This window comes from Schistocerca piceifrons, chromosome 1 (assembly GCF_021461385.2).
Source record: "Schistocerca piceifrons isolate TAMUIC-IGC-003096 chromosome 1, iqSchPice1.1, whole genome shotgun sequence".
NCBI lineage: Eukaryota > Metazoa > Arthropoda > Insecta > Orthoptera > Acrididae > Schistocerca > Schistocerca piceifrons.
Genome location: NC_060138.1, coordinates 355,177,760 through 355,204,935, shown reverse-complemented (window position 1 = coordinate 355,204,935; position 27,176 = coordinate 355,177,760). Strand labels below are relative to the sequence as shown.

General features: G+C 37.8%; 1 protein-coding gene across 4 annotated transcripts in view; it reads left to right on the top strand.

Annotated features, from left to right (window-relative positions):
* Positions 1-10,762, top strand: part of LOC124784582 (exportin-7) — a 247,235-nt gene extending 236,473 nt beyond the window's left edge. For all 4 annotated transcript variants that reach the window (XM_047254115.1, XM_047254113.1, XM_047254114.1 and 1 more), the window contains exon 22: positions 9,882-10,762. In XM_047254115.1, coding sequence (XP_047110071.1) covers positions 9,882-9,981 — 100 coding nt within the window. In that variant the 3' untranslated portion in view covers positions 9,982-10,762. The remainder of the gene's footprint in view (positions 1-9,881) is intronic.
* The last annotated feature ends 16,414 nt before the right edge of the window (positions 10,763-27,176 follow it).

Below are 27,176 nucleotides of genomic sequence, written 5' to 3'. Positions count from 1 at the left end.
GGTTAGGAGTCTTGACTATTTTTAAATAAGGAAAGGTTTCCACAAGGCTAGTGCAAATTATGAGAACATTTACATGTCACAAGAACTGAGTAGATCCAATCTTTACCCTTGACCACATGAATAACAAAAATACTTGGAGGTTATAATTAAAATTCCACTACTTGAGACAGTGTAGACAGTGACCTGTGTACCAAAGGGGTACTCAACTTTATGGGAATGCTGTCCTGACTGTGCTGCAGGATTTGTGTTCTGGTAGTGTTAGTGTCATGAGTTACTGTTAGTTGCGGTACTGGTATGGCAACGTAAGGTCGAAACATATGCATCAGTGTGCATTGCAGTTGCAGACATAGTGTGTCCAGCGAACCTTGAAATCTTGAAAAAGCCAGGAATTTTCAAAATCAGAAAAACATGTAAAAACCAACAGATTTTATTTAAAAACATTGATTTTTTAAAAAAATTTCTGTGCTACACCCGTATTGAAGTAGTATCAGTTTAAACCATATGTGGTATTTCAAATAGCATTTAAATATTCAAATGAGAATATACACGTTATATACTCAATACTTGTTAGTGATCCAATATTTACCCAATAATCTGTACCTGTTTTATACTCGCTGAGATGTTGTGTGAGGCTGGTGTCCAAGGAAGCTAATTGGTGCTACCATGTGAGAGGTGGGGAGAGACAGGAGGTTTCATTACTTCGCAGTCTGGCTTAAAATACAGATCAGCTACTATGGTAAAAATATACAGATGTAAAACGTTTTGTAAAAGCGTTTATAGAGATGTTCATAGTCAGTTTAGTGCAGTGTCCAAAATTACATTAAGCCTGTTGTAACCCTTTCAACTATTAACAGTCAAAAACAAGACATCATAGTCATGAAGAGTAATGACTTGTACTAATACGCGTTGAACAGATGTATGGGGCTGAATGACTGCTCAGTGGTGGCAGACTGACATATCATGCATACAAGATTAATCTCAATAGTAGACACAAAAAAACCTCAGTTGCATTCTTGAAATTCTTTTTTCTGTTTTTTTATGGAAGTGGAAATTTCATATTAACTTTGAGGAATATTATAAACTACTTTCAGTCTTGAGTAGTTTATTAATTTGTGAATGTGTGTTATTTATTAGCTAATATAGATATAGGAGGTCCAGTATGAAACAAAGCAATATGTTCAAAGCCACAGAACGATTCATGGAATCAGTCTACAGTGCAGTCATATGCACTATCAGATGACATTACAGGTGCTGAAATTGTGTGGGGTTTGCACACCGTTGGGAGCCATTTGTCCATTCGGAGCTCAGCAGGCTGTGTAGCTCTGTTCCCATTGTTATTTCCGCCAGTCAGATTGCAAAGAAAATGCAGTTGCAAAAATCAAAACTGTGTTACAGCACTGGACACTGATTGGCATCATACACGAGATGTAAAATTGCTGACCTTATTGACAAATGTGAAATGATCATACTCATATTTGATGAAGGTATGAATACTGTTCCTCGAAAAACCCAGATATCCATCTGGGTTTCATGTACGATTTTGGGACTGTGATAAATCGTTAATAACACATAACTTGGATTCTGTTTTTCTGAAACATACAAGGGCAAATGATTTACTTGAAAGTGTAAAAAGATCGTTGAATTTGGAAAAAATTAAAATACAAAAAGTTGCTGTTATCAATGGATGGACCAAATGTGAATTTAAAACTTTTGAATTACATTAACAAGGAACTAAAAGAATCCTTCGATTGTCCTCAACTGCTACCAATTGGTGCCTGCAGTTGCATGTATTATGTGGCATATCCAAAAGTAATTGGGAATTTTCATTTTTTAGAACACTTTATTAATTATGTAATGATTTATTTGCATGAAGATCACAATACACTGTGAAAATCAGATCTCCATCTTTTCCTGTCATTTTGTAGAACTAGATAGGCTGCTAAAGCTGTAGAATTTCTTGAATACATTTGAACTTGCGTTATTGAGATAAATAAATCGAAAACTATTCCTCAGTTATCAAGTTTCGAATTTGTTTTTGAAACCGTCAATGATAAATTGCTAGCTCCAAAATTGACATTCTTCAATTCAACAGCACACTTGTCGGAACCATTTTTACTTGATTTTCAGAGAGATGACCCAATGGCTCAATGTCTGTATGATGTACTACATAATCTTGTGAAATTTTGATGCAGCAAGTTGTGAAACTAGACATCTTAAAAAAAGAGCAAAAACTCATCTTTGATTAAAATCGACTTAAGGGATATAAAGAATGATATTGCAGCAAGACAGTTCAATCTGAATTTTTGCTACAAGAAGTGCGCTTAAAATAAGAATGTGTCTGAAGAGGAGATATTGTTGCTGAAGGAAAACGTGCGGTTATGCATTATTTGCATAGTTGAGAAGTTGCGAGATAGATCACCGCTCAAATACAACTTTGCGCATGTGATTTCCTGCTAGAATCAAGAAATTTTGTTAAACCAGGAATTAGCTCAAAGAAGATTGACAGTATGTCTTAAAATTTTGGTATGAAATGGAAGAATGTTGGATTCAAAGGCAGACCGTGTCAAACTTGAATTTGTGAATATCTGCAGAGAAAAGAGAATTGAAGATGAGATAAAATGTTACAGGAGAAGTGAAAATCATCTTGATAAATTCTGTAGTCATATAATCAAATTCTTCAAAGGCATGCCCAAATTTCTGAGATTTTGTGCAAATTATTTTAATAATCTCACATGGGAATGCTTCTGTTGAGTAAGCTTTTTTTGTAAACTCCGAAATCATAGTTGAAAATCAAACAGAAAAAAGCCCTCTTGTTCAAAGATATGTATATGACTTAGTCAAGAAAGCAAATGGAGTGGACAATTTCAACATCAACAGAAGTATTATACACTGTTTTCGCAGTGCACATTCTTTGTACTAAGACGATATGAAACACAAGATAAAGAAAGGTGAAAGAGAAGAGGAGGAGTGATTATTGAACAAACAAAAGCAAGCTGAAATCAAAGAATTAGAAACGAAAAGAGTACCTTTGTTGACTGAAGCCTCAAAGATTTTGGCAGAGATAGAAAATTTAAAGAAATTGTTTATTCATTTTTAACATGACTAAATTCTACAGTTTGTCCCTGTAATGAGCGAGTTTCAATGCACGAGGGTGGATCAAATATAAATGGGATTTTGTTTTTTATTTAAATTTATTTATTTAAAAACTGAAGGCAATTATAATTTATTTTTTCACATAATCTCCATCTTTGGAAATATATTTGTCTCAGCGTATGGGCAGCTTTTTGATGCCCTATCATGAAAAGAACTGGATCGTGTCACCAGCCAGTTGCGCACATAGTCTTCCACACACTCGTCATCTTCAAATCATCGCCCTCCTAGAGCTTTTTTAAGCAGTCCGAATAAATGGAAATCGCAGGGCAATAAGTCTGGGCTGTAAGGAGGATGATCAAGTGTAGTCCAGTGCATTTCCTGTAGGTTGGAGACAGTTAGAGCTGTATAATGGGGTTGCGCATTGTCATGGAGGAGGATGACCTGTTGAATGGAGTGGTCTTGTTTTTTTGTAGCGATATGCAACTCTCGCGTGGTTCAGCAGTTCGCAGTAGTAAGCAGTATTGATTGTGCGTCGCTCGTACAAAAAAATCAATCAGCAAAATGCCATGCTGATCGAAAAAAACCGTTGAAAGAACCTTGCCAACTGACAGTCGAGTCTTCTTCCGCAAACCTTGCTGTAAGCCTCTGACAGTCCTCCAAAGGTCTCAGCTTCAGATTTTGAGTCAAAGCTTTAGGGACCCATCTGGAATACACTTTACAGAACTGTAGGTTGTTTGTGATGACTGCCTGACAGCTCCCATAGGTGATTCTGACTTTTTGTGCAATTTCTGATACTCTCACCCCTCAATCATTGTCAGTAATGTCTTTAACCGCATGAATGTTTTTGTCTGTAATGCTGGTTGGAGGATGGCGATTGTGTTGCTGATTTTCCACACGTCCTTGTTCTTCCTTGAACTTTTCATGCCAGGTAAACACATGCGTCCTTGATAATGTTTTATCAGTGAATTGTACAATCAATCTTTGGCAAATTTCCACCACTGTAACTCCTTCACAAACAAGAAATTTGATAATTATGCATTGCGCAATGGAGGGGTGCATATGTTGCTCATACATCATCAGCGTTACTGACAAAACGGCGGGAAATATCTGACAACACTTTCTCCTAACTTATAACGATCCCACCTAAGCATAACAGAAGTGTGGGGCCAGTCCTACTAACTGATGATGTTCAGGAACAAAAATCCCATTTATATTTTATCCCCCCTCATATATACATTGTAAAAACAGAAATTGTACTTTTTTATTTTGTATTTTTTATTACCTGTAAATCAAGATTCAGTATTAAAATTTTAATTTGTATCTGTGGTGTATACTACTAAAGAAGTAACTTGTAATTAATTATGCATATTCCAATAATTATCAATATAAAGTTTTGAAAAAAGAATGTTTTAGTCTCAAATTCAATAAAAAAAGTTACATGGAAAAAATTTGCCTTAAAAACCTGGAAAAAATCCTTAACTTGAAAATGATCACTCACAGGATACCTTGAGACAGTCAACATGCATCTGGCCATGGTGAGTAGGGCTTCACTTGTACAGCTGTTCTATCAAAAGGGCAATAGTGCTGCTGATTTTCGCAAGTGTCGATGTATTAAAAAACCACAGAGAGATCTTCTTTCTTTCCGCTCTGCGGTTGAAGAACGTGATTCGGAAGTTCAAATTGAGGACAGTTTCGGAATCACTCCTGGGAGAGACCAGTGACCAGTTGCACCACAAATTATTGAAGAAGTTAATGTTGCCTTAGCTGAATATTCAATGGGCCACTGTTGTTTCTGGCATTTGTAGAGCAATCTCTAGTGCAGTTCCAGTCTGTCATGGGTACAGATGGTTGTCACATTGAGCAACATTTGTAACCTGGAATGTAAACATCGTACACAATTATCAAATGTTATTCTCTCTTGTGGAAATAAAAGTGTGTTTCTTTCAATGGTTTATTCATCATTTCTCTTCCGCATGTCCTTAAAAATGTTTCCACCAAGTTTCATTGTCCTGCAATCACTGTTTTGTTGTGGAGGCCCTTCTCAAGTAGTGAAAGTTTAATTATAACCACGCTGTACATCTAGCATTATTATGGATCAGGAGAAAATGAAATCTTTAAATTTTACATAAGATATACAGGGGTAAGCAAGCTCACAGGTAGGTCATGATAGAAATAATAGACAAATTCTCTCTCCCATTAAAACCGTGTGGTGGCTTAATCAACAATAACAAAGGAAATTCTCATAAACAAGAGAAAACAGACTTAATATGTGTGATTGAAGTGTAATCTAAGAACAACTCACACATATGTGCAGGGTGTTAAAAAGAAAAAAATATTCAATAGTTTGAGAGGTGGTGGTACGGAAAATGTCCAGTAAACATGTGCTCTAAAAAGGAAGCCTTAAGAGCTGTGTGCACTAGTTTATCTTCACTACTTGGAAACACAGCTCCTCTTCTGAGCAAGTGCTCATCATAGTTCTTAAGTTACGAATTTTAGCACCCATGTGAACTGCAAGTGTCCATACTACCACGTTTCAAAATATTTGCTATTTTTTAACATCCTTTATATCTGAAGGGGACATTAACATTGGTTGATTTGTACCATAACATACCTTCATACGCACCACATGAAAATCCAAACCATATACTTAGAGTGTTTTACAAATACAAGAACAATGCTGCAAACACAATAACAGGAATAGAAATATTACAAATAGGTAACTGAGCATACAACATTGGTATTCCAAGAGATACTTTCCAACTCTGAACACCACCACACCTCTGTCATGTGCACTCTTCCCACTCATCTCAGCAGACTGACTGCTAATCCAAATGTGTTGTGCCATCACTTTGTCACTTGTAATAGCGATCCAATTAAAACCAAATTACAGCTTTGTATGCTGAGGGTGCAATTGCAATTTTGGTAGTGAATTATTCCTCATCACCCCCCCCCCCCCCCCCAATATATATATGACAAACACAAATATTTATGCTCTTCAAAATAGAAATAAATTTTAAAAGATGGTTTGTTTTAGTGATACCTGTAGTGTTTTAATTCTGCCACTGTAGCCTTCTGCAATTCAAAAAGAAAGTTTGCTGCAAATATAATATGCAGTGTGAATAAAATATGAGATATACGCACATAATCATGTGAACCATAAATTGAAAATAGATTAAGCAACCAAGGAATGACTGAACACAGATAAAATGACAGTGAAAATAGATTATCCACATATCTGGCTAACAAGGGGAGGCCGCCAATTGTGAAATTCAGATTCGATTCATACTGTGCATAATAAAAGCTCATGGCCAGAGGTGTAATGTGGCAAAGCTCCAAGATGCACTTCTCAGCCGTTGTCGAGAAAATCGACAGTTAAAAGAAACCGTTGCGGTGAAATACTCTCGACGATTAACAATTTTCTACAGCGTCGTGGCGCAGCGGTAAGCGCTCGGGTTCGTAATCCGAAGATCGCCGGATCGAATCTCGTGCCATGCAATTTTTTTTTATTATTAGTTTTTGTAATTCAAATTTTTATATATATATATATATATATATATATATATATATATATATATATATATATATATATATATATATATATATATATAAAAAGAAAGATGATGAAACTTACCAAACAAAAGCGCTGGCAGGTCGACCTGCCAGCGCTTTTGTTTGGTAAGTTTCATCATCTTTCTTTTTAGATATATAGATATATTTTTCCCACGTGGAATGTTTCCCTCTACTATATATATATATATATATATATATATATATATATATATATATATATATATATATAAAAAACAAAGATGAGGTGACTTACCGAACAAAAGCGCTGGCAGGTCGATAGACACACAAACATACACACAAAATTCAAGCTTTCGCAACAAACTGTTGCCTCATCAGGAAAGAGGGAAGGAGAGGGGAAGACGAAAGGAAGTGGGTTTTAAGGGAGAGGGTAAGGAGTCATTCCAATCCCGGGAGCGGAAAGACTTACCTTAGGGGGAAAAAAGGACAGGTATACACTCGCACACACGCACATATCCATGTGTGCGAGTGTATACCTGTCCTTTTTTCCCCCTAAGGTAAGTCTTTCCGCTCCCGGGATTGGAATGACTCCTTACCCTCTCCCTTAAAACCCACTTCCTTTCGTCTTCCCCTCTCCTTCCCTCTTTCCTGATGAGGCAACAGTTTGTTGCGAAAGCTTGAATTTTGTGTGTATGTTTGTGTTTGTTTGTGTGTCTATCGACCTGCCAGCGCTTTTGTTCGGTAAGTCACCTCATCTTTGTTTTTATATATAATTTTTCCCACGTGGAATGTTTCCTTCCATTATATATATATATATATATATAAATTATTAATGAATTGCTTATGCATGTTGGTGAAGGCGGATCGCTATACGTATTCGTTTCGGAATATCGTTTCTACGTCTTCCGTTAACTATACGTGGTTAACATTATGAAGACAATTAATAACATTTGTGAAATACAACTTTGTTTGCGGAAAATATAATGATGTTCGAAGTCGCCAGTTTTTCCACGACAAACGACTTTCAACAACTTATTATATGCATAATTGTTGCAACTGATTGCCGGGAATTTTTTTTATATATATATATATATATTTGAATTATAAAAAACAAATACTAAAAAAAAAAAGGTTGCATAGCGCGAGATTCGATCCGGCGACCTTCGCATTACGAACCCGAGCGCTTACCGCTGCGCCACGATGCTGTAGAGAATTGTTAATCGTAGAGAGTATTTCACGGCAACGGTTTCTTTTAACTGTCAATTTTCTCGACAACGGCTGAGAAGTGCATCTTGGTGCTTTGCCACATTACACCTCTTGCCATGAGCTTTTATTATGCACAGTATGAATCGAATCTGAATTTCACAATTGGCGGCCTCCCCTTGTAAGACAACATTGTCAGTAGACTTAAAAGAGCTGATTTCTAAAACAGTAGGTATTCCCAACCAGGTCCTAAGAAAATATGCTATACAGTGGAGCTAATGAGATACATTGTGCACAACATCACGAAGCATGCAGAATTTTATGAGAGACCCATTTAAAACTTGTTTTTAGGAAAGAAGAAATGAACAGTATCTTGAAACAACACACCCAAGTGTTGCAGTTGGTTTTGTTTAATATTTATACATGATTCCAGATGAAACCAGTTAAGCATTTACTGGAAACAATCTCTTGCTTAGAGGCCCATTCATATTCATTCCTTACTCATTCCTCTCAACCTGCCATTGGATATTACTCTTGTGTTGATTGTGCGTAAGAATCCTTGGAGCTTGAGTGTTTTCAGGTGTGAGTTGCATATGAGAAAATCATACAGGCCTGACAAAAATCGTTGACTAAGAATTGAAGATATCATTAATAGATGTAAGCTACACATTTTTAAGTGGCCAGATAGTGGTAAAATGACAGTGTTTGTTGTGCTGTCCCCCTTTCTCTTTCTTTCTTTCTTTCTTTCTTATTATTATTATTATTATTATTATTATTATTATTATTACTTTTGTGATGTCTGGAGTTGGTTGAATAGTATTCAAATTTAGTAGTTTACTATTAATGAAGAATTAACTACCGCACCCCTGTTTAATTTTAATTAATGAAAGCAATTTGTATTGATTTATTGAAATAAACACTTTTTAAATATTTCAATTAATAAATGTCAAGTAGGGTAAGGTGAGGTAGATGCAGGTAGCAGCATAAGTTGATGCAAATGAAAATTTGGGCTATGGGCAGGTCCATACCAAGGCTATGGTGAGATAGCCCGCATAGGTGGTGCAGAAACTGATCAGCTAAAAAAAGAAGGGAAGAAAGACAGCAGTGTTCACTGAGATGTGGGAAATAGGGAGTATGTGTGAGCTTGTCCATCCATTTGGGCCCACCTGAGGTGGTCCTAAAGTATGCTACACTGAGGGGCAAGGTGGAGAAAGGGAAACAGATTAGTCACATCACTGTGACTGCAGCTTTAGTAGACAGAGTGTGGAGGGAGTATGAACCACCTAACACTGACCCTTAGAAGTTGGTGGGTAAGGAAAATGAGTCACTGTGGAAGGATGCACCAAGATGAGGGAGGAGAGTGAGGGAGGAGGGTAGCAAGTCCTGGTACAGCTGCTAGCAGCTCAGTAATTTCGTGTTTCTGTCACTTGTACTAAGCCAAAATAATGTCATACTGAAATTCTTTGATATAATACTGAAAAAAAAAAAATACACAGAATAAAATTATATCACAAAATTTCTGGTGGGGTCAGGCCCCTGTGTCCCTTAGTAACAAACCACTCATGCACTTTTTATAAATAACTTTGTACACAAAAACAGAAGTAAAATAAATAGAAGCATTTTGGAAGGGTTCAGATGATAGTGGTCTTTAGGAGACAGTAATTCTGTATGCAACCCATTTTTATATTTTCTGTCATTATTTCATTGAGTAGGTTGTCACCTGTTTCTTCTCTACTCTACCATGTCTTAAAAAAACAGGGGTACAGTAAGCATTTGTGCAATTTGGCGTGATATTGTGGTGGAAACTTGTTTAGTGTTTATGTAGTTCTCAGAACCCATTTGGTCTACATTTTTACCTCCTTGTCACATATGCGCACATTCATGTGACTGGACTGTCAAAACACAACGTACATTTCTGTAGCTGTTGACAGAGACTTGTTTGCTGGGTCTCGTTTATACCTAAGTAAATTAGAATATTTAAGGGCTTAATAGGACCAATGCAGAAAAATATAAGGAATTACTGTATATAAACTGCGTAACGACTTTATATTTTTCAGATTCACGCAGAATTTGTCCATGTTTCGGCGAGATATCAATGATTCCTTGAAGGGTCCTAATATGACGGCAGCATCAGTGAGTGATATGATGACATCATAGTGACTATGTAATCTTTACCAGGAATGGAGTGTGGTGTAACTGAAGTGACAGTGATATTGCAAGGTTGTTTAAGTTGTGAATAAAACAAAATCACAGATGAGCCTTTTTCTATTTATTAATGCAAAATATATAACCTAAGTAAAATGAAGGCAAGTTTGGACAAACACTATTTCAAAATTTGTCAAGTGCCGGATATTCAGTATAAATGTGCCATTGCTATGTATCACTGTATCTTTATTACATGTATTTCATCCTGGTATTGTGCAGACATTAAACAAAAAGTTGTGGCTGCCAAGGTGAACATATGAAAGACATTTTCAGAATGTGACTTTCAGAGTATATTGATATGCAATTGTGTGTGAACACAGTGCGTATATTCGTTGTAAAGTACATGTGATTCTTATATTCTGGTTTTGTGAGTGTGTCTTGCCGCTGACGTGACAATGTGAATACTAGAGAAAAGAATGATTGTGGAATTAATTGTACTGTGATTTGTTGTGAGATTACAATGTATGAAAATCTGGAATTTACTGTGATTGTTGCAGTGAATTGTGGAATATTTGGTTGATAATATTATTGTATGTAAAAATGTCAGGAGAATGTATCATTGTCACACTTGTTGTTTCTATAGCTCGTTCCATAAATAAAGAACTTGCATTCAACATTTTTTGTTCCTATTTGAAAGGACTGAATTTTTACCAGGCACAAATTGTTGTGAACTGCCAACAAGAGACGTAGCCATGTATGTTACTCTGTTATTATTAAACTGTTGTTAAGTGTCTGTATGGACCATTCTCAGTCACTTTCTTTTGTTGTGTATCAAAGAAAAAAACCTTTTGTGTGAGTACTTTATCTCAAAATTTTGTTCTACAGCTGTAGACCATTATTCATCATTAAGAGCCCTATAAAATATGTGACGCTTTTCTATGCATAGTGTTGTTGTTGTATATTTTATATAGCTTCTGCACATGAAGTAGAACGTACTGTTCACATAATTTTAATGTAATATAGTCTTATTTTTGTATGTATTGTGCATTGATAAATAAGAGCCAATCCAAGAAAAATCTTTGTTTCTTCTGGCTAAACTTGTACAAACCTTTGCTGATGCAATCCAAAATCTAAACCAAATATTAATTTTCTGTTGAGTTTTCTAAATCTTGAAAACACAGATAAGTTCACATCCACTTCCTTTCCTAATTGTTCTCAAGAAGAAACATGGGCTCCATTCATCTTTATTCAAGCAACATCTTATTTAGTCTGACGAGACTGAATGGCACCATCTGAGACAGTATTGGCCCAGAAAAATCTGAGGTGGTCATCAGGATTTAAAGCTGTGACATTGGGACATGAATCTAAAGACCACAGATCACAGTCTCTTGGGGCAAGAACATTATGTTATAAGTAAGTTATTTATAATGGGTAGCTCCGAACTTTCATCCTTTCACTAAGTAACAGACAAAAATTGGAACCTTTGCCTTTCATGGTTGAGTGCACCACCAGTTGCGCTATCTAAGCACGGTTCATAATCCATTTTACTTCCGCCTCAGTACCTCATCTCGTACCTTCCACCAAGCGAATTTTCATATCACTGCACATACTGATGTTGAATGAAAATTCGTTATGGAGACAAAAACTATTCAACATTGTTTGTGCAAAGATTAGCTCAACTACTGTAGGGCTGAGATTGTAATGATGCCTCAGCTATTCAAAAGTATATCATGAAAAATGAAAGTTACCTATGTAAAGTAAGATGAAGAAGCAATTGGTTGCTTAGTGTCACCCCTAACTAATTTAAGTTGCTATTCATAGGCCTCTGCTTGAACAGACTGTCTTGTCTCCTTAGCTGTTCATGAAAACTCCTTCGAATTCAGGGTTGTTTGTCAACTACTCAAAAGCGGTTTGCATAGACCACCAAGCATATTAAAATGCAACCAACAAAATGAGCACAACTGTAGTGCCCTCTTGAGAAATCCACTGCACAATTTTTAATTTATAAGATTTCAATTTCTGTGTGGTGTCCTGGATGCAGGTAGGCATTAGAAAATCTGTAAAGTACAGGACATTTGTAGTAAAGAGATCCACATCTCCAAGACAGTTAGCACATTAACAGCTGTATCACTTTTTATTACATTCTATTAAGTTATATTACAACAAACTTGCACCCAATCTGAACTTTAATAAGGAATTACACTGAAGAGCCAAGGAATCTGGTAAACCTGCGTAATATCGTGTAGGAGCCCCGTGAGCTCGCAGAAGTGCCACAACACGATGTGGCATAGACTTGATTCATGTCTGAAGCAGTGCTGGAGGGAAGTGACACCATGAATCCTGCAGGGCTGTCCATAAACCCATAAGAGTATGAGGAAGGGGAGCTCTCCTCTGAACAGCATGCTGCAAGACATCCCAGATATGCTCAATAATGTTGATGTCTGAGGAGTCTGGTAGCCGGCAGAAGCACATAAACCCAGAAGACTGTTGCTGGAACCACTCTATGGCAGTTCTGGATGTGTGAGGTGTCATATTGCCCTGCTGGAATTTACCAAGGCCGTCATAATGCACAATGGACATGAATGGATGCAGGTGATCAGATAGCATGCTTAAGTACGTGTCACCTGTCAGAGTCATATCTAGACATATCAGGGGTCCCATACCATTACAGAACCTCCACTAGTTTGAACAGTGTCCTGCTGAACTGCAGGGTCCATATATTCATTAGGTTCTACCTATACCTGTACCTGTACACATCCATTCTCTGGATGCAATTTGAAATGATACTCATCCGACTAGGCAATATGTTACCAGTCATAAACAGTCCAGTGTTGGTGTTGACGGGTCAAGATGAGGCATAAAGCTTTGTGTCATGCAGTCATTAACGGAGCACGGGTGGTCCTTCGACTCCAAAAACACATATCAATGATCTTTTTGTTGTGTGGTTCGCATGCTGGCACTTGTTGATGGCCCTGCATTGAAATTGGCAATAATTTGCAAAAGGGTTGCACTTCTATCACATTGAACGATAATCTTGAGTCTTTGTCGGCCACGTCCTTGTGGGATCTTTTTCCGGCCGCAGCGATGTTGGAGATTTGATGTTCTACCCAATTCCTGGTATTCGCAGTACACTCATAAATGCTAGTATGGGAAAATCCCAACTTCATCGCTACCATCCCTTGAGCGTCGACTATAACATCACATTCAAATTCACTTAAATTTTGATAATCTGCCATTGTAGCAGCAGTAACCAATATAACAACTATGCCAGACACTTATTGTCTTATATAAGCATGCTGACAGCAGTGCAGTATTCTGCCTGTTTACATATCTCTGTCTTTGAATACTTATGCCTATACCAGTTTCCTTGGTGTTTCTGTGTAGGTACTACTTAATTGTTAGAACAACGACTTCATCGCTGTAACGGGACATCTACATCATTCAGTGATCAGAATTCTGGTGCAGCTTGTCATCAGAGTTAATAAAACAGTTAAGTCCGAAACTATATACTCACAAAACAATCAGTTGTCACCATGGCCAACAAGAGTAGACTCAAAAAAGTCACTGAAAAACACACACAAAGGAAAACAGAATTACATTAACAGGGTGTCTACGATCTGGGAAAAACCCGGGAATTTTTTCATCTGGGGAAAACCAGATAATTTTTTTGAATTCCAGGAATTTTTCATTGTTTTTGTTCTCTGTTAAATTTTGTAATTTTGACTGGTAAGAACCAATACTCTAACAAAGGATATTACTGTATCCTGCTACTGCAAAAGAATACTGTAGCAATAAAACATGAATGAGAGAAAAAACTAAAATAAAACTTGAATTGAAAAGGAAATGTGTCATATACAGCAACAAAACAGTGCTCATACAAGCATTTGCCAACAGCAAAATGAGTCAAAGGCTTTAGGAAGACTATGCAATGCTTTGTAACAACAAATTGCCTCCTATGAGCACGACGTCACTACTGTTAACATTAGATTTGATTTAGCAGTTATGAGTGGGATCATGCGCATGCGCAGTTTAGTAGTATCTTCTTCTGCTTCTGGCTACAGAAATGTGGCTGTTGGCTGTGTAAGCAGTCACATAAAAAAAGGGGGGGGGGGGCAGCTAGGTCCTACCGGGAAAAATTTTACTGGTGCGCCCAAGCTGCTTGGCCCATGCATGTGCAGCAGCCCTGGATCTAGGAGTTGAGGGGGAGGAGGGGGGGTGTTAGCAAATTCATATTCTTATATTCATGAGGAAAAAACCTTGTTTCACAAAGCACCTAGCATCCACCGCACGTTGGTCTATCGATTATTCGTATGACTTTGAAACTTGTCCCTGTCGGTTTTTGATCATTGTTGAACTCATTCTAAGTTGATTTCGGAATGAATCATAAGTTGATTTGTGAATGCGTGCATAGTGTACGTGATGTCTCTGTCAGTGGAATCCCTGTCACATCTAGAAATAAACTTTTCTGCAGACAAAAGTGGCAATACAAGCTGAGTAGAGTATAGCCAAATGAAAGAAAGCCAACCACTGTCTGATTATGTGGCAGATTGGGTTTGAGAATGATGAGCGTTGTTATGATTACCAGCGAAATCCATAGATTCAAACTACCAGAGTGTGAATAAATGACTAACAGGAATAACGGGTAATAAAGATTATGTGTTATCTTCTCTGTGTATCCAAGAAAATGAAATTTTGACAGAAAATTTTTAGCCAGATCACTATACTAGTAAGGGCCAATTGTTTAGTCTCTGGCTAGCAGCCGCTTTAAGGTCTATTCTGGAAGTAGCACAGAAAATGTGTTGTATGAACACGTAACAATGCCTAACCGGAGAATAATCGTGGGGTAACTAAACTGTTGATTCTGGCAGAGTTAGTGAAGTTAGCCGGCGAATAAGCTTTGAAATTGGCAGGAATAGATACAGAATTAGTGATGACAACACTGTTTGTTAGAACGAAGAAGGAGAAGAAATGGTGACATCACTTAAATTATGGAAGAATACGATTACAAATTTATATAAAAATTTCACACTACTACTTTTCAATCTCATGCCTGAGAAACTGGAGGATATGAATGAAGTGTAAATCTATTTCCTAACGTAAAGCTTTTTGCATGTAGTGGGCCTAATAGGCATTTGATATTAGTACTTTGTTAATTATATTCTGCCGTGTTATAAAAATGACCATTTCTGCCAAAACAGTCTCGCTTATTTGGCATGTGTTACAATTGCTGCAGTATTAGAAAGGCTTATTTTGTTTTATCTCGCAGACAGTGACAAAATACTGGTAATCAGGTCGAGAAACCACACCAGTCTTGGGCCTATTTGTAATTACAGCTTTTTCAGTATTAGACGACGACATTTCGATTTTTCATGTAGCAAAACGTTTGACGAACTATGATGAGGTAACAGATTCTTTCGCAGAAAGGAAAGCACGCCATGTAAAGCTGTATCAAGATTAGAGAGAAAAAATCTAGGAGCTAAGGATTGAAAAAATGTGTACTGTCTTGCTTGTTTCTTGTCTTTACTGGTTTTATGTATCCTGTCCTTAATTTTATGTCACACAAAGCAGCAAGTTGTTAGCTAATAGAGAATAAAGAATGCAAATTTTCTGAAGAGGGTTCTTAGGATGTCAAACCAGCCGACTGGAAGCAGGAGAGGCACCATAGGACATTTTAATTTCCACCGCACCGTCCTCAATACAGTTTGATGGCATCCAGTACAAAATATACACATTTCAGTTCCACAGACCAAAATACAGTGACGTACGATAGAAGAATGCTGTGTGAAGAGGTGTGGTGCTGCACTTTGCATCCTTAAGATCAAATAACATGTCTTACAATTCCTCGGATACGTATGTTTTATGTATCAGACTCTTCAGAAAAATGTGCGCTACAAAATGAACATATTTTGGGAAATCCGATTTTTTGTTTTAAATTTTTGACGTCCTATCTCAAACGCTCGAAGGACGCCACTATCTACTATTGCCCCGGTTTGGAAATATCGTAGATACAGGTCTGATGCGCAGAGCAGTCTGAGTTATAATATGGAGGCGGGTAGTGTCCATGTGACCCATGTTTACATTTTGTGATTTTGCTGTTTCCTCTTTGTCTACTGCAATCACGTCAAATTAAAACAAAATTGATTTCTGTGGTGGGGAGCTATCATGTGAATTAAAATACATTCACATAATTACGGAAGGCTAAAATACTGTATTGGTTTCAGATTTTATTTTATTTCCACCTTTCTGACAGTCAAGCATTAATTGCCATGCAAAACAATGAAGTTATTTTTATCAGTTTGCAGAAGAAATTTTCTTTTATTAATCTTTTTCGCTGAGGCAGCCAATATATTTGAAACAAAGTGTTTAATTCAAAACTATTGGCTAGTTTCAACTGTTCGGTGCATTTCAAGTGTACGTTTTCATCTTCTAGCATGTATGGTATTTTGCCATAACAAAGAACCAAACATGAGATAACAAAGTACTGGTACCCAAGGAAATTTACATCCTGAAAACGACATTGAAAAGCTTAATATCAGGTTGAGGCCTATTTCACTGGGAATCTGTGACTCATTTAAAAATCAGCTCTTTGACGACGAGCCATTTAGAAGAATTTAGAGCCCAGAAGATCACACATTTATGTCGTTATTAAAAAATTTACTGGCACATTTGTGTGATATATCTTAAAATGTAATACGTGCATTAAAGACCAACATTATACGTGAAAGCTTAGCTTCTCTTGCAGCGTATTGGCCTTAGAGAGCAATATTGTATGTGAAAGCTTTGTTTTTCTTGTAGCAACATTACATATATTAATTTAAACCATTAACTTTTCCTGTTCGTGCTACTTAACAGTGATGTTATTGGATGACTACACGACGTGTCCAAAGCTCTGAATATCCATTGTTATCGGCTGGCGAGATCACGTGACATGAGCTATGACTGGCTTACAAATACGCATCGCAATCTCGATTTCAATGCTTCGGAAAGTAACATGCAGTGTTTGGTGGAATTCGAATTTATACCTTCATAATACATGTTACTGCACATCAAACATCTTTCCAAAAGGTGGTTTTCTCCCCTGAGTTTCGTTTTCTAAGGTGCTGGGAAATTCTACACCCGAGTATAAAACCATAACCATTCAAAGGATTGATAAGTTATACAGTTCTGAGAGAAAATATACTGTCAATTAACAGGGAAAAACTATGTTTCCATCCAGGAGAAAGTGTATTTTTAACTGGGAAATCCGGGAATTTTTTTTCCTTGTTCGCGTATACACCCTGATTAAAAGTTCATAGTCAGCTTGCTGCATTTTCCAGCACTCATAAAGACTCGCAGTTCAGGATAGATCAAAATTCACTGATTCCTGCTTCCAAATGTCCATGTAACACAAACAAAACAGCACTTGGTACTCCATAATAATAACATAGAAAGCAGAATGTGTCATACTCTCTTCTACGTACCTCCATTCAGTACATCTGGCTCACTCGCTGCATTGTGGAAGGGGTGTGATCCATACCATACCAGTAGAATAGAGTAGAGGGGAAAGCTGCATTCAGGTGACTATATGGCTGGTCGGCTCCATCTCAGGTGCAGTCTGGATGTGTCTGAGCTAGGGGTGCTTGCAGTGGTAACAGGTCAGAGAGAGAGCTCGGTTGGTAACTTCCATCTTTGTACATGATGCTATCATTGGCTCTAATTGTGATGGCTGTCTTCATTATTATGCTCCAAAATCCAATGACCCTTCACAACACTCCAAGTGGTTCAAAATCAAACATATAACCTTTAGTAAGCTGTGTTCAGAGACTGTTGATTTAGCTTCCTGTCTAAGATGAAGATGGCTTGCATACTCCAAGCAGTACTGTAGATCAATGTTGTGTCTTTTCGATGTATCACAGTGGTCAGAAGGTAAGTTTTAACAATGAGTACTTCAATACCCTTGCAATTTTATCGTGTTGGTGGCCGCAGAAATGCAAGTCACTTGCTCTCTTCCTCAGTCAATTTGGTGCACTGCATGTTGTTTATGTTGTCTTCCATCTTTGTGTGTTGCTGTTCCATTCTTCTGGAAGACACCTCTCAGTTGTTGCAGTTTGGTAGGCTGGTTCCCTGATCACTTGTGATCTGAGTTCAGTGGGCAAGAATTGATATTTCCAAGAAATTGATCCCTGATGTATGGTCACACAACGATGATAAGATCTACATATCTGTAGAACTGTTTGGTTTTGAAGTGGTCTCAACAATTATCTCCTCAGAATGCACTGTGTATAGGCTCTTCCTCATGGTAGGGGATACATCATAACCTCACTGTCCCTAGATTATGACAATGCCTGCCACACTGGAAGTAAGTGATTGTGAGAACATCTAGAAAAATCTCATCTTCTGTGAGTCAAAATGCACTATTGATGTCTGCTAATCTTTCAGAGGCACTCATGAACAATGACACTTCATCGAAGCTCACCAATAGGTCATCCTTGTCAAGTAGGATATCCTCCAGCAATTCCATGAACTCGTGAGATTTTCACGCGGTGGATACAAGTTTCAGTAGTTTTACCAGATATTTGACAAGTTATTATAGCTGTGAGCTGAGAGTACAAAAGAGCAGCAGTCTTCTTTGTCACAACCAATAGCACACCATTTGTGAGTTCCTTCTGTTGGGTCTTGCAGCAGTGTGGAGGTTTTCTGTGGATATTCAATGACACATGATAAGACCGTCCCATGGTCTTTGTCACTGGAGCACAATTGTATCTTTGTCTGTACTGTACATATCGCTCTGCAGTCAGCTGCTGTAATGTTCATTTTATTGCACTGTGAAGACTCTGTGTGTTTCCAATTATTTCTCTGGTTGCTTTCAAGGCCAGATGAAATATAGCCTGTTTCACACAAGCTGTAAGCTTACTGACCTGCCAGTTGTGCTCCTTGGTAGTTGTATTCCTCTGAAAGTTCATTTGTCAATTGATAATGATTTGGGGCGGCTTCTGATTAAGTGTATGTTGTCATGATTTTCACATTTATACACTGTCAAATCACACTGTGATCATCTGTCAAAAACTTGAATAACTACCTTTTGCAGTGCAGACTGCTGCGAGAGGTGCAGGAACTGACAGGGATGTGAAGCCATGCTGGCTCCGTTGCCATGGCCAGCTGCACTACGTTTCGCAGTTGAGGTTCCGTGGAATGAACAGTCTGATTGAAGTGGTTACAAAGATTCTCAATTGGGCTTTAATCTGGGGAGTTTGGTAGCCAGGGGAGTATGGTGAACTCATCCTGGTCCTCTTTGAACCATGCACGTGCACAGCAAGCTCTGTGACACATTGCATTACCTGCTGATAGATGCCATTGTGCCAAGGAAAAAGAAACTGCATGTAGGGGTGGACATAGTTTCCAAGGATAGATGCATACTTGTTTTGATCCATTGTGCCTTCCAGAGTGATGAGGTCAACTAAAGAATGCTTTCTGGCCTGGACCCTTCCAACAGCTGTTGCACAATGTTTGGTTTCAGACATTTCACACTGTGCTTCCTTATGGCTATCTGTGCAGTGGAGCATAAAATGCATTTCATCTGAAAAGGCCACTCAGTGGACATCAAGTTGCAGCATTGTCATGCAAATTCCAGCTTTCATTGCCTGTGAAAAACAAGTGCATGTACCATGTTCCTGCTGCATAGTCCCATACTTAGCAACATACGCTGAACATTGTTGATAGCTACTAGGTTCATTTGGGTGGTCAGCTGCTCAACAGCTGCACATCTGTTAACCCACACACATCTCTGCAGCCTCATTCATCCCTACCATCTATGGCCCATGGTGCATCATAGTTGCCTTGGCGCCACTTTTTGATAGAGCCATTTTGTCATGCACACTGTACTTTATCTGCAGTGACAAGCCAACAGTTCAAAAACTTGGCTGTTTGAGAAATGCTTTCGCTCTTGATCTGAAAGTCAATGATCATGCCCTGTTGGAAGTCAGATAAATTGCTGTGTTTCCAGATTATGACAACTATTACACTGTTTTCCGTGTCCCTCCAACACACTTTATATACCCTCCACTGCAACTGCTGCCATCTGTGAGCAATTTATTGCACATTTACCTCTAACGTAGGCAGTGGTCGCATTAATATGACTGGACCATGTATACATCTCTCTCAGTTATGTTTGGCTGTAGATCAGTGTTCATCTGTTTCGGTTAACAGGTTTGCAAACTTAACAAATAACTGCACAATCAATAATAACATAATAATGTATCACTGAAACATATTCAGATTGACTAGAACTTTGTATACTGTACACGAGGGGCTCAGGTTTGATTCCCAGCAGGGGACTGGGTGTCGTATGCCCATCATCATTTTTATCATCATTGACATGCAAGTTGCTGAAGTGGCGTCAACTAAAAATATTTGCAATATGGCGGCCGAAACCCGAAGGGGATATCACGGCCAATAAATGCCATACAATCATTTCATTTCATTTTACTGCATGTTAACCAGGGACCAGCTATAAACAATATTATACTGGCTGACTTGGAACATTAAATAGTGGTTGTTCTTGTTTTTTTCTGGCTATAGACTGGGTATGTCTTTGTGCCTGGTCCTCATTTAAAGACATGCATAGGAAAAATATTATGGAATATTAAAATATAAAGTTATTACATTTCAAGTAGTAATATAAAAGTATAGAATATACATTCTTATTAGACATACATTAATTTTGCTAATAGGTGGCTGATTGCCCTGAAATTGGTACAAATGGTGGTTCTGTTATAAATGGGAGAAATTTGTGTCTGCACTGGGATTTACAAAGCCCACCAAGATTGTTATGTGAACTCAAGTTTTGTAATTGAAATGTTTCATAAACTAAGATGTTATTCTAGAAAAATTATACATTTTTGGAAACAGAAAAACACTGAATTTTCAAAAAGATTGCTTCTTAAGTTTTGAACAGTCTGGTAAGTGATAATTTTGAATAAAGATAATTTTTGAATTACACATTTTTCAGAAAAGATGTTCTTGAGAAATATTAGAATTAGGCTTTTCAAATAATCTCAAAAGAGTTATTGATGCAGTCAAATGTTGAAGTGGATGTGGTTTTAATGTATCATGAAGTCTGAATATTCCTGTAAATAAAAGGTTTAGTTCATTGTTTATACCGCTATCAGCAGCTTGTAAACTATATACTGAACCATGTTTCAAAAAAATACTGGTTGGATAAGAATTTTGAGATTTCACATATACATTGTATACACAGGGAATGGAGAACAGAGAAGGGAAAAAAGGCATATGTTAGATGTGGAATTATAGCAAGAGGAACTATTCCACCATGTTACGATTCACAGTGATGCAGCCATTCTTGCAACTATTGGAAAGGAAAGCTTTTCACAAAGAAATTGCTTGTCCATTACTGTAATTTTGCGCCATGTGTTCTGGAATCAGTGCATATGGAGTAGCGAATACATTATTTCCACCAAGAAAAGGGAAATACATCATGTTAAAGAAATTGGGTAAATATCATATACCCAAGCAAGGAAGGTCTACATGCAAAGCAACCTTTAATTGCCTGCAGGAACTTTGGCTCAACCTTTAAAAGTCTGTGGGATCTTAAGAGTTTTTTTTTTTTTTTTTTTAATGTGTCATGTGGCAACACTGTCCTGTTTGCCACTGTCCCCTCCACAGTATCTTCTCATCAGCAAATCATTTATGTAGCAGAAGCATTGCAGTTCAGTTTGTGGCTTCTCATTGTCAGTTACATATTACTATAATATCATAAAATGTACGGGTCTGTCTGATGTGGTGTTCCGCATTACACATGAAATGCCTCAGTCTATTAGACAGGATGTTTTGCATTACATGTAATTTATTTTTTCTTCTACTCCTGTTTTGTGGATTTTTGTTTTAGGAAATGCCATGGTGCATAATGCTTCAGTATGTGTTCATAAATCAACAAGAGCCACAAGGAAAGAGGGAGTACAGAGAGGTTGCAGGAGAGCAGTGGTAATTCCGAGGTGGAAAATGATTACTCGGATGCTTATTCTGACTTCACAATTATTGATGTGAAAGAAGATGATCTGAGAAGAAAAAAGAATGATAATATAATGACAAGTGAGAGCAGTAATGATGGAGATGATGATGACAATTGTGGCAGTATATTGGAAGGTGAACAAGAAATAATTACTGACACCAGACATTGAAAACAATGTGGCATGCCATATCTTCTGTTGGAAAAAACATCAAGAAATATTTTGAATAGATCCAGAAAGAACAATAAGAACACCAAATCGTAACATAGTGAGACCATTACCTTGACTGACTAGGGAAGCTACTGATTTAAGTAATCCAAACATGCTAGCAATTTGGGCGTGTTTGCTCAACCAAGATATGATGTAAAATATTGCTTTACAAACAAGTAGCATACTTTTGTCAGTGAAAACCAACCCGAAGACTAAACAAACCAATCTACCTATCGCAACACTGATTCTGTGAAACTTTCATCCCTTGATTGGTTTTCTATTGTTCACATCTATTTTCAAATCTGGACATGAATATGTGACCTCTCTATTTGCCTAGGACCTGTATGGAAGACCAGTATTTAAAACAACCATGTCTGTCAAACAGTTTGGTAACTCTACATGAAGTGGGGAAACAAAGTGACCATGCAGCTGCCATTTCTGAAATATTCAACAGATTCATACATCATACCCAGCAGATGTACAGTGGAACCCCACTTAACAAGCAGCTCCCACAGCAGGCAATTCGCATAACGAGTGATGATTTAGTGTGACATCACCAGCCGTCCGTGCACGGTGTGGGAAACATTCAATAGCATGTACACATTTCACTGTTGACAGCATCATATGAACATTGTCTTTAGTATGTAGTGCAGTCTGGGTTTAGCATTCTTTCTGCTACCATCTTTAGTGCAGCTTGTGATCACACATTTTTCTAAACTTTTGTTCACACAGTGTTTTTTGTGTGAAAATTTTAACACCTTTCGTAGAAACATCCCTGAAGATAAAGTTGCAAGAAGCCAACCATAAGAGAAAGAAAATTAAACATGAAATCATTGAAAAATATGAGTACACACATACAATCAGTCTACATCAACTGTTTGCACTGCCCTCAAGAACAAGGACAAGATTAAGGAGATGTTGCTTCAAAAGAAGTGACAAGAGTATCTAAACAATGGTTTCATATTCTGGACAATGTCAAAAGGTTGCTCCTTGTATGGATAAATGAAAAGCAACTGCAAAGTGATGCTATTAACGAGAACAACATTTGTAAGAAGGCGAGAATGATTTTTGCTGATGTCGTTAAGAAGACCCAAGGATGATCAGCAGCTGAAGAAGTGTTTAAGGGAAGCCATGGATAGTTTGAGAAGTTTAAGAGAAGAACTGGCATCCACAGTATTGTGAGCCATGGTGACACAGCCAGCTCAGACACAAAGGCAGGAGAGAACTTTGTCAGCAACTTCAAGATACTCATAAATTCTGAGGGTTATATGCCGCAACAGGTTTTTAATTGTGATGAGACAGGTCTATTCTGGAAAAAGATGTGAAAGTGTACCTTTATAATGACAGAGAAGAATGCATTGCCTGGTCAAAAGCCAATCAAAGACCGTTTCACACTGCTATCCTGTGCCAATGCAAGCAGCAGTTTGAAAATTAAGCCACTGCTTGTTTATCATTCAGAAACTCCACAGGCCTTCAAGAAGTGTAAAGTCTAGAACAGCATGTTAAATGTGATGTAAGGATCCAACAACAAGTCTTGGATGACACGTGATAATTTCTGTGAATGGGTCGATGAAATGTTTGGTCCTTTGGTGAAAAAATATTTGCTTGAATTGAATCTGCCCCTCCATGTCTTGCTTGTTATGGAAAATGCTTTTGCCCATTCTCCAGGCCTATAAGACCACCTCCTTGAAGAATCTCAGTTCATCAGGATCCAATTTCTGCCTCCCAACACCACTCCATTACTCCAGCCTATGGACTAGCAGACTATTTTTAACTTTAAGAAGCTCTACACTAAAGCACTCTTTGAGCATTGCTTTGAGTTGGCTGAAGCCACCAATCTTGCTCTCAGACACTTTTGGAAATATTACTTTAAAATATAGGTGACCCCAGCTGCATCAAGATGGTTGAAAAGGCATGGGAAGGGGTTACCAAGAGAGGTCTCACTTCTGCTTGGAAGAAGTTTTGGCGGGAGTACATTGGCGAATGTGACTGAGGCATTTGAGTCAGTACATGTGGAGTATGTAGTCAATGAGATTGTCTCTTTAGCCAAAAGCATGGAACTAGAAGAGGATTACAAAGATATCGATCAGCTTGAGGAAGATCACCCTGAAGTGCTTATGAAGTTGCAGTGGGTGTCACATCAAGAATTCGTGGAGAGTTCTTCAGAGGAGGAGGAGTAGGCAGTAACAGCAAAGCAGAAATCTTCTGGCACAATAAGAGAAATGCTGAAAGCATGGGAATCTGTTGCATTGGACACTGAAAATTATCGCCCCAATAAAGCATTGGTTAGTGTGCTACAAATTTATTTGATGGTAACCTGTATCACATTTTTGCCAGATGTTGAAGCATCGGCAGAAACAAATGACTATAGATAGCTTGCTAGTAAAAAAGAATTTGTTATGAATCATGAACAATAAAGTACATAATACCATATGTATAATTTTCTTTGAATAAATGGCACGAACAAGTTAAAACTTTTAGTGCTTTTTCTGCATGGAATGCATTATTGTATTTTACATTGATTTATATGGGATAAGTTGTTCTGTTTAATGAGAGTTTGGCACTACAAGTAAGATTCTGGAATGGATAATATGAGGTTCCATTATCGCCAAAGTGAGAATGTGACAGTTGATAAAATGCTTGTTCCTTTCAAAGGGAGGTGCGGATTTTGCTTGTTTATGCCAAAGAAACCCGCCCAGTATGGCATCAAGGTACAATGCGTAGGTGACTCATTTGGTACATAACTTTTCAATGCTTACATTTAGACTGGAAAGGACAGTGGTGGCATTGGACTACTTGAAGAAGGAAAGAAGCTTTTGAAATCTACTCATGTGACAATGATCTAATGCAAATATAGTGAAGTTTCAAACAGAAATGTCTCTGCAGATAACTGGTTTTCATCCATGGATCTAGTAGAAGAACTGAGGAAATGATGTCTGACATTTATTGGGCCCGCAAAAAAAACTCAAAACTGTTATTCCTCCAGAACTCAAGTCTGATAAGTGTAGACCACTTGGATCAGTTCTCTGTGGTTTCACAAATTATTTACCTGTTTTTTTTCTGTGGTTCCCAAGAAAAAAAATCAGTTGTTCTGATATCTTCTGTGCACCACAGCACTGAAATGGATCCCAGCAAGAGGAAACCTGAAATGATCTGCTATTATAACATAATGAAAGGTGGGATAGACATTCTGGACTTAAAATGTGCCTTGTACTCTTCCAGTAGGAGTGGTAAGAGAAGACCATTAGCTCTTTTTTAAACTTATAAGCATAATTTGTGTAAACAGTTTCATACTCTACTTGTGCTACAGTCAAAAGGATGAGGCTCATCAAAAGATTGGTCCACTCTGGTAGAACCACACACCAGATTACAGTTCACCATTGCCACTCTGTCCAATGATATCAAGAACATCGTACTGCAAAAAATCCATGAAGAGGAATCTATTGCTGGAAGAGATGGTCAAGTTCCAAGCAGTAAACTTGAGAAGAGAAATATCTGCTCTTAGTGTCCATCTTCCAAAGCTCAGAAGACTTCCTACAAGTGTATACAATGCAACAAGCTAATTTGCCTGGAGTGTGGTAGGAAAATGTGCAGTCAGAAATGAATAAACACTGGTTTTCATAAACTATTACAATATTAGTTTTCAGTAACAATGAACCACAACAGTTGTGCAATAACTACAGATAATTTTGAATAAATAATACTCAATTTGATGTTTCATACAAAAATATTGTCCTAAAAGCTTAAACACAGTAATGAAAATGACAAATTCATGAAAAAATATGCTGGAGGGAGAATCAGGTCTCTCTGACCAGATGTTTCCAATTATGTACATTCGACCTATGTTTATGTTTAAGGGTTAAAATGCCTGTTTAGACACACCAACACAGACTACGTAAATACTGCTAGCATAAATACTCATGCTTTCTAGTGCAACAGCAAAACTGCTCATAGTGAAATGTTAGTCTTTGCTGAAACAGGAGTAAAACGGTTTTGCTCATTTTTTGATAAAAAACTGATTAGTAATAATATTTATTTGTCACTGTACACTAACATATTAGAAATATCAAGCTATACAGAAATAGAGAAATGTAGTACAAAAATAGTTTCACTCTATTTATAGTACAAAACACACTTTAAGCATCTGAATTAAGACTCGCTTACCTAGTAGCAAGTAACATTCTATTTGCTCTGATGAGAGCTGTGTCAGAGTACACAATCCATGAGACAACAAAAGTGCTGAGGCACCATTGGCCATTCTGAGCCATGCCGCCTCAATTTCTAACCACAACTCTATGAGACTGGACAGACACACAAGCACCCACTTGTCTGTAGAGTGCTTCACAAACCTTTCTAACAAGATTTGGGAGTTATTGTCTTGAAGATATAGGTGACCTACAGATTGTTGTAAGAAAACAAGTGAATGTACTTAGTAAGACAGTAGGGATTGCAGTAGCCTCTGCACTCTATAATATGGAACTAGTTCTCTATAGTATGGCTACTGACTGGTTGTTCTTGTCCAACCATGAACTAGTGGGAGGTTTGCTGTATTGTCCCTTTATCAGCTGTTACAATCAACCATACCTGACAGCAATTCCCTCATGTAGATGCCAGCACCTGCTGCTAGGCCTCCCCTCTGGCATCAGGCATGACATTGTATGGGAACAACCCACAGCCAGGTTGAGACCTGAGGTTTTTGGTATTCGGTGATTGACTGATTGCCATGACTGGCAGTGGAGCAGATGGAGTGTGGTGCTCTATTAACTTGGTGGTTGATAGTGTTGCAAGCGGGCTTCCATCCCCAGTTTCTTGTCTCCCAGAGTCCTCAAAATGGTGTCCAATGTTTTGTGGTGTAGTATACAGGATGTAAAAGTCAGAGAACAATAGTGCTGAAATTATGGAGGTGCCTGTCAGCCTATGCAGCAGCCACTATTGTTTATTCTGCTGGAGTGTGTAGCAATTGGTGGCATGAAATGAATAAACGGCAAACAT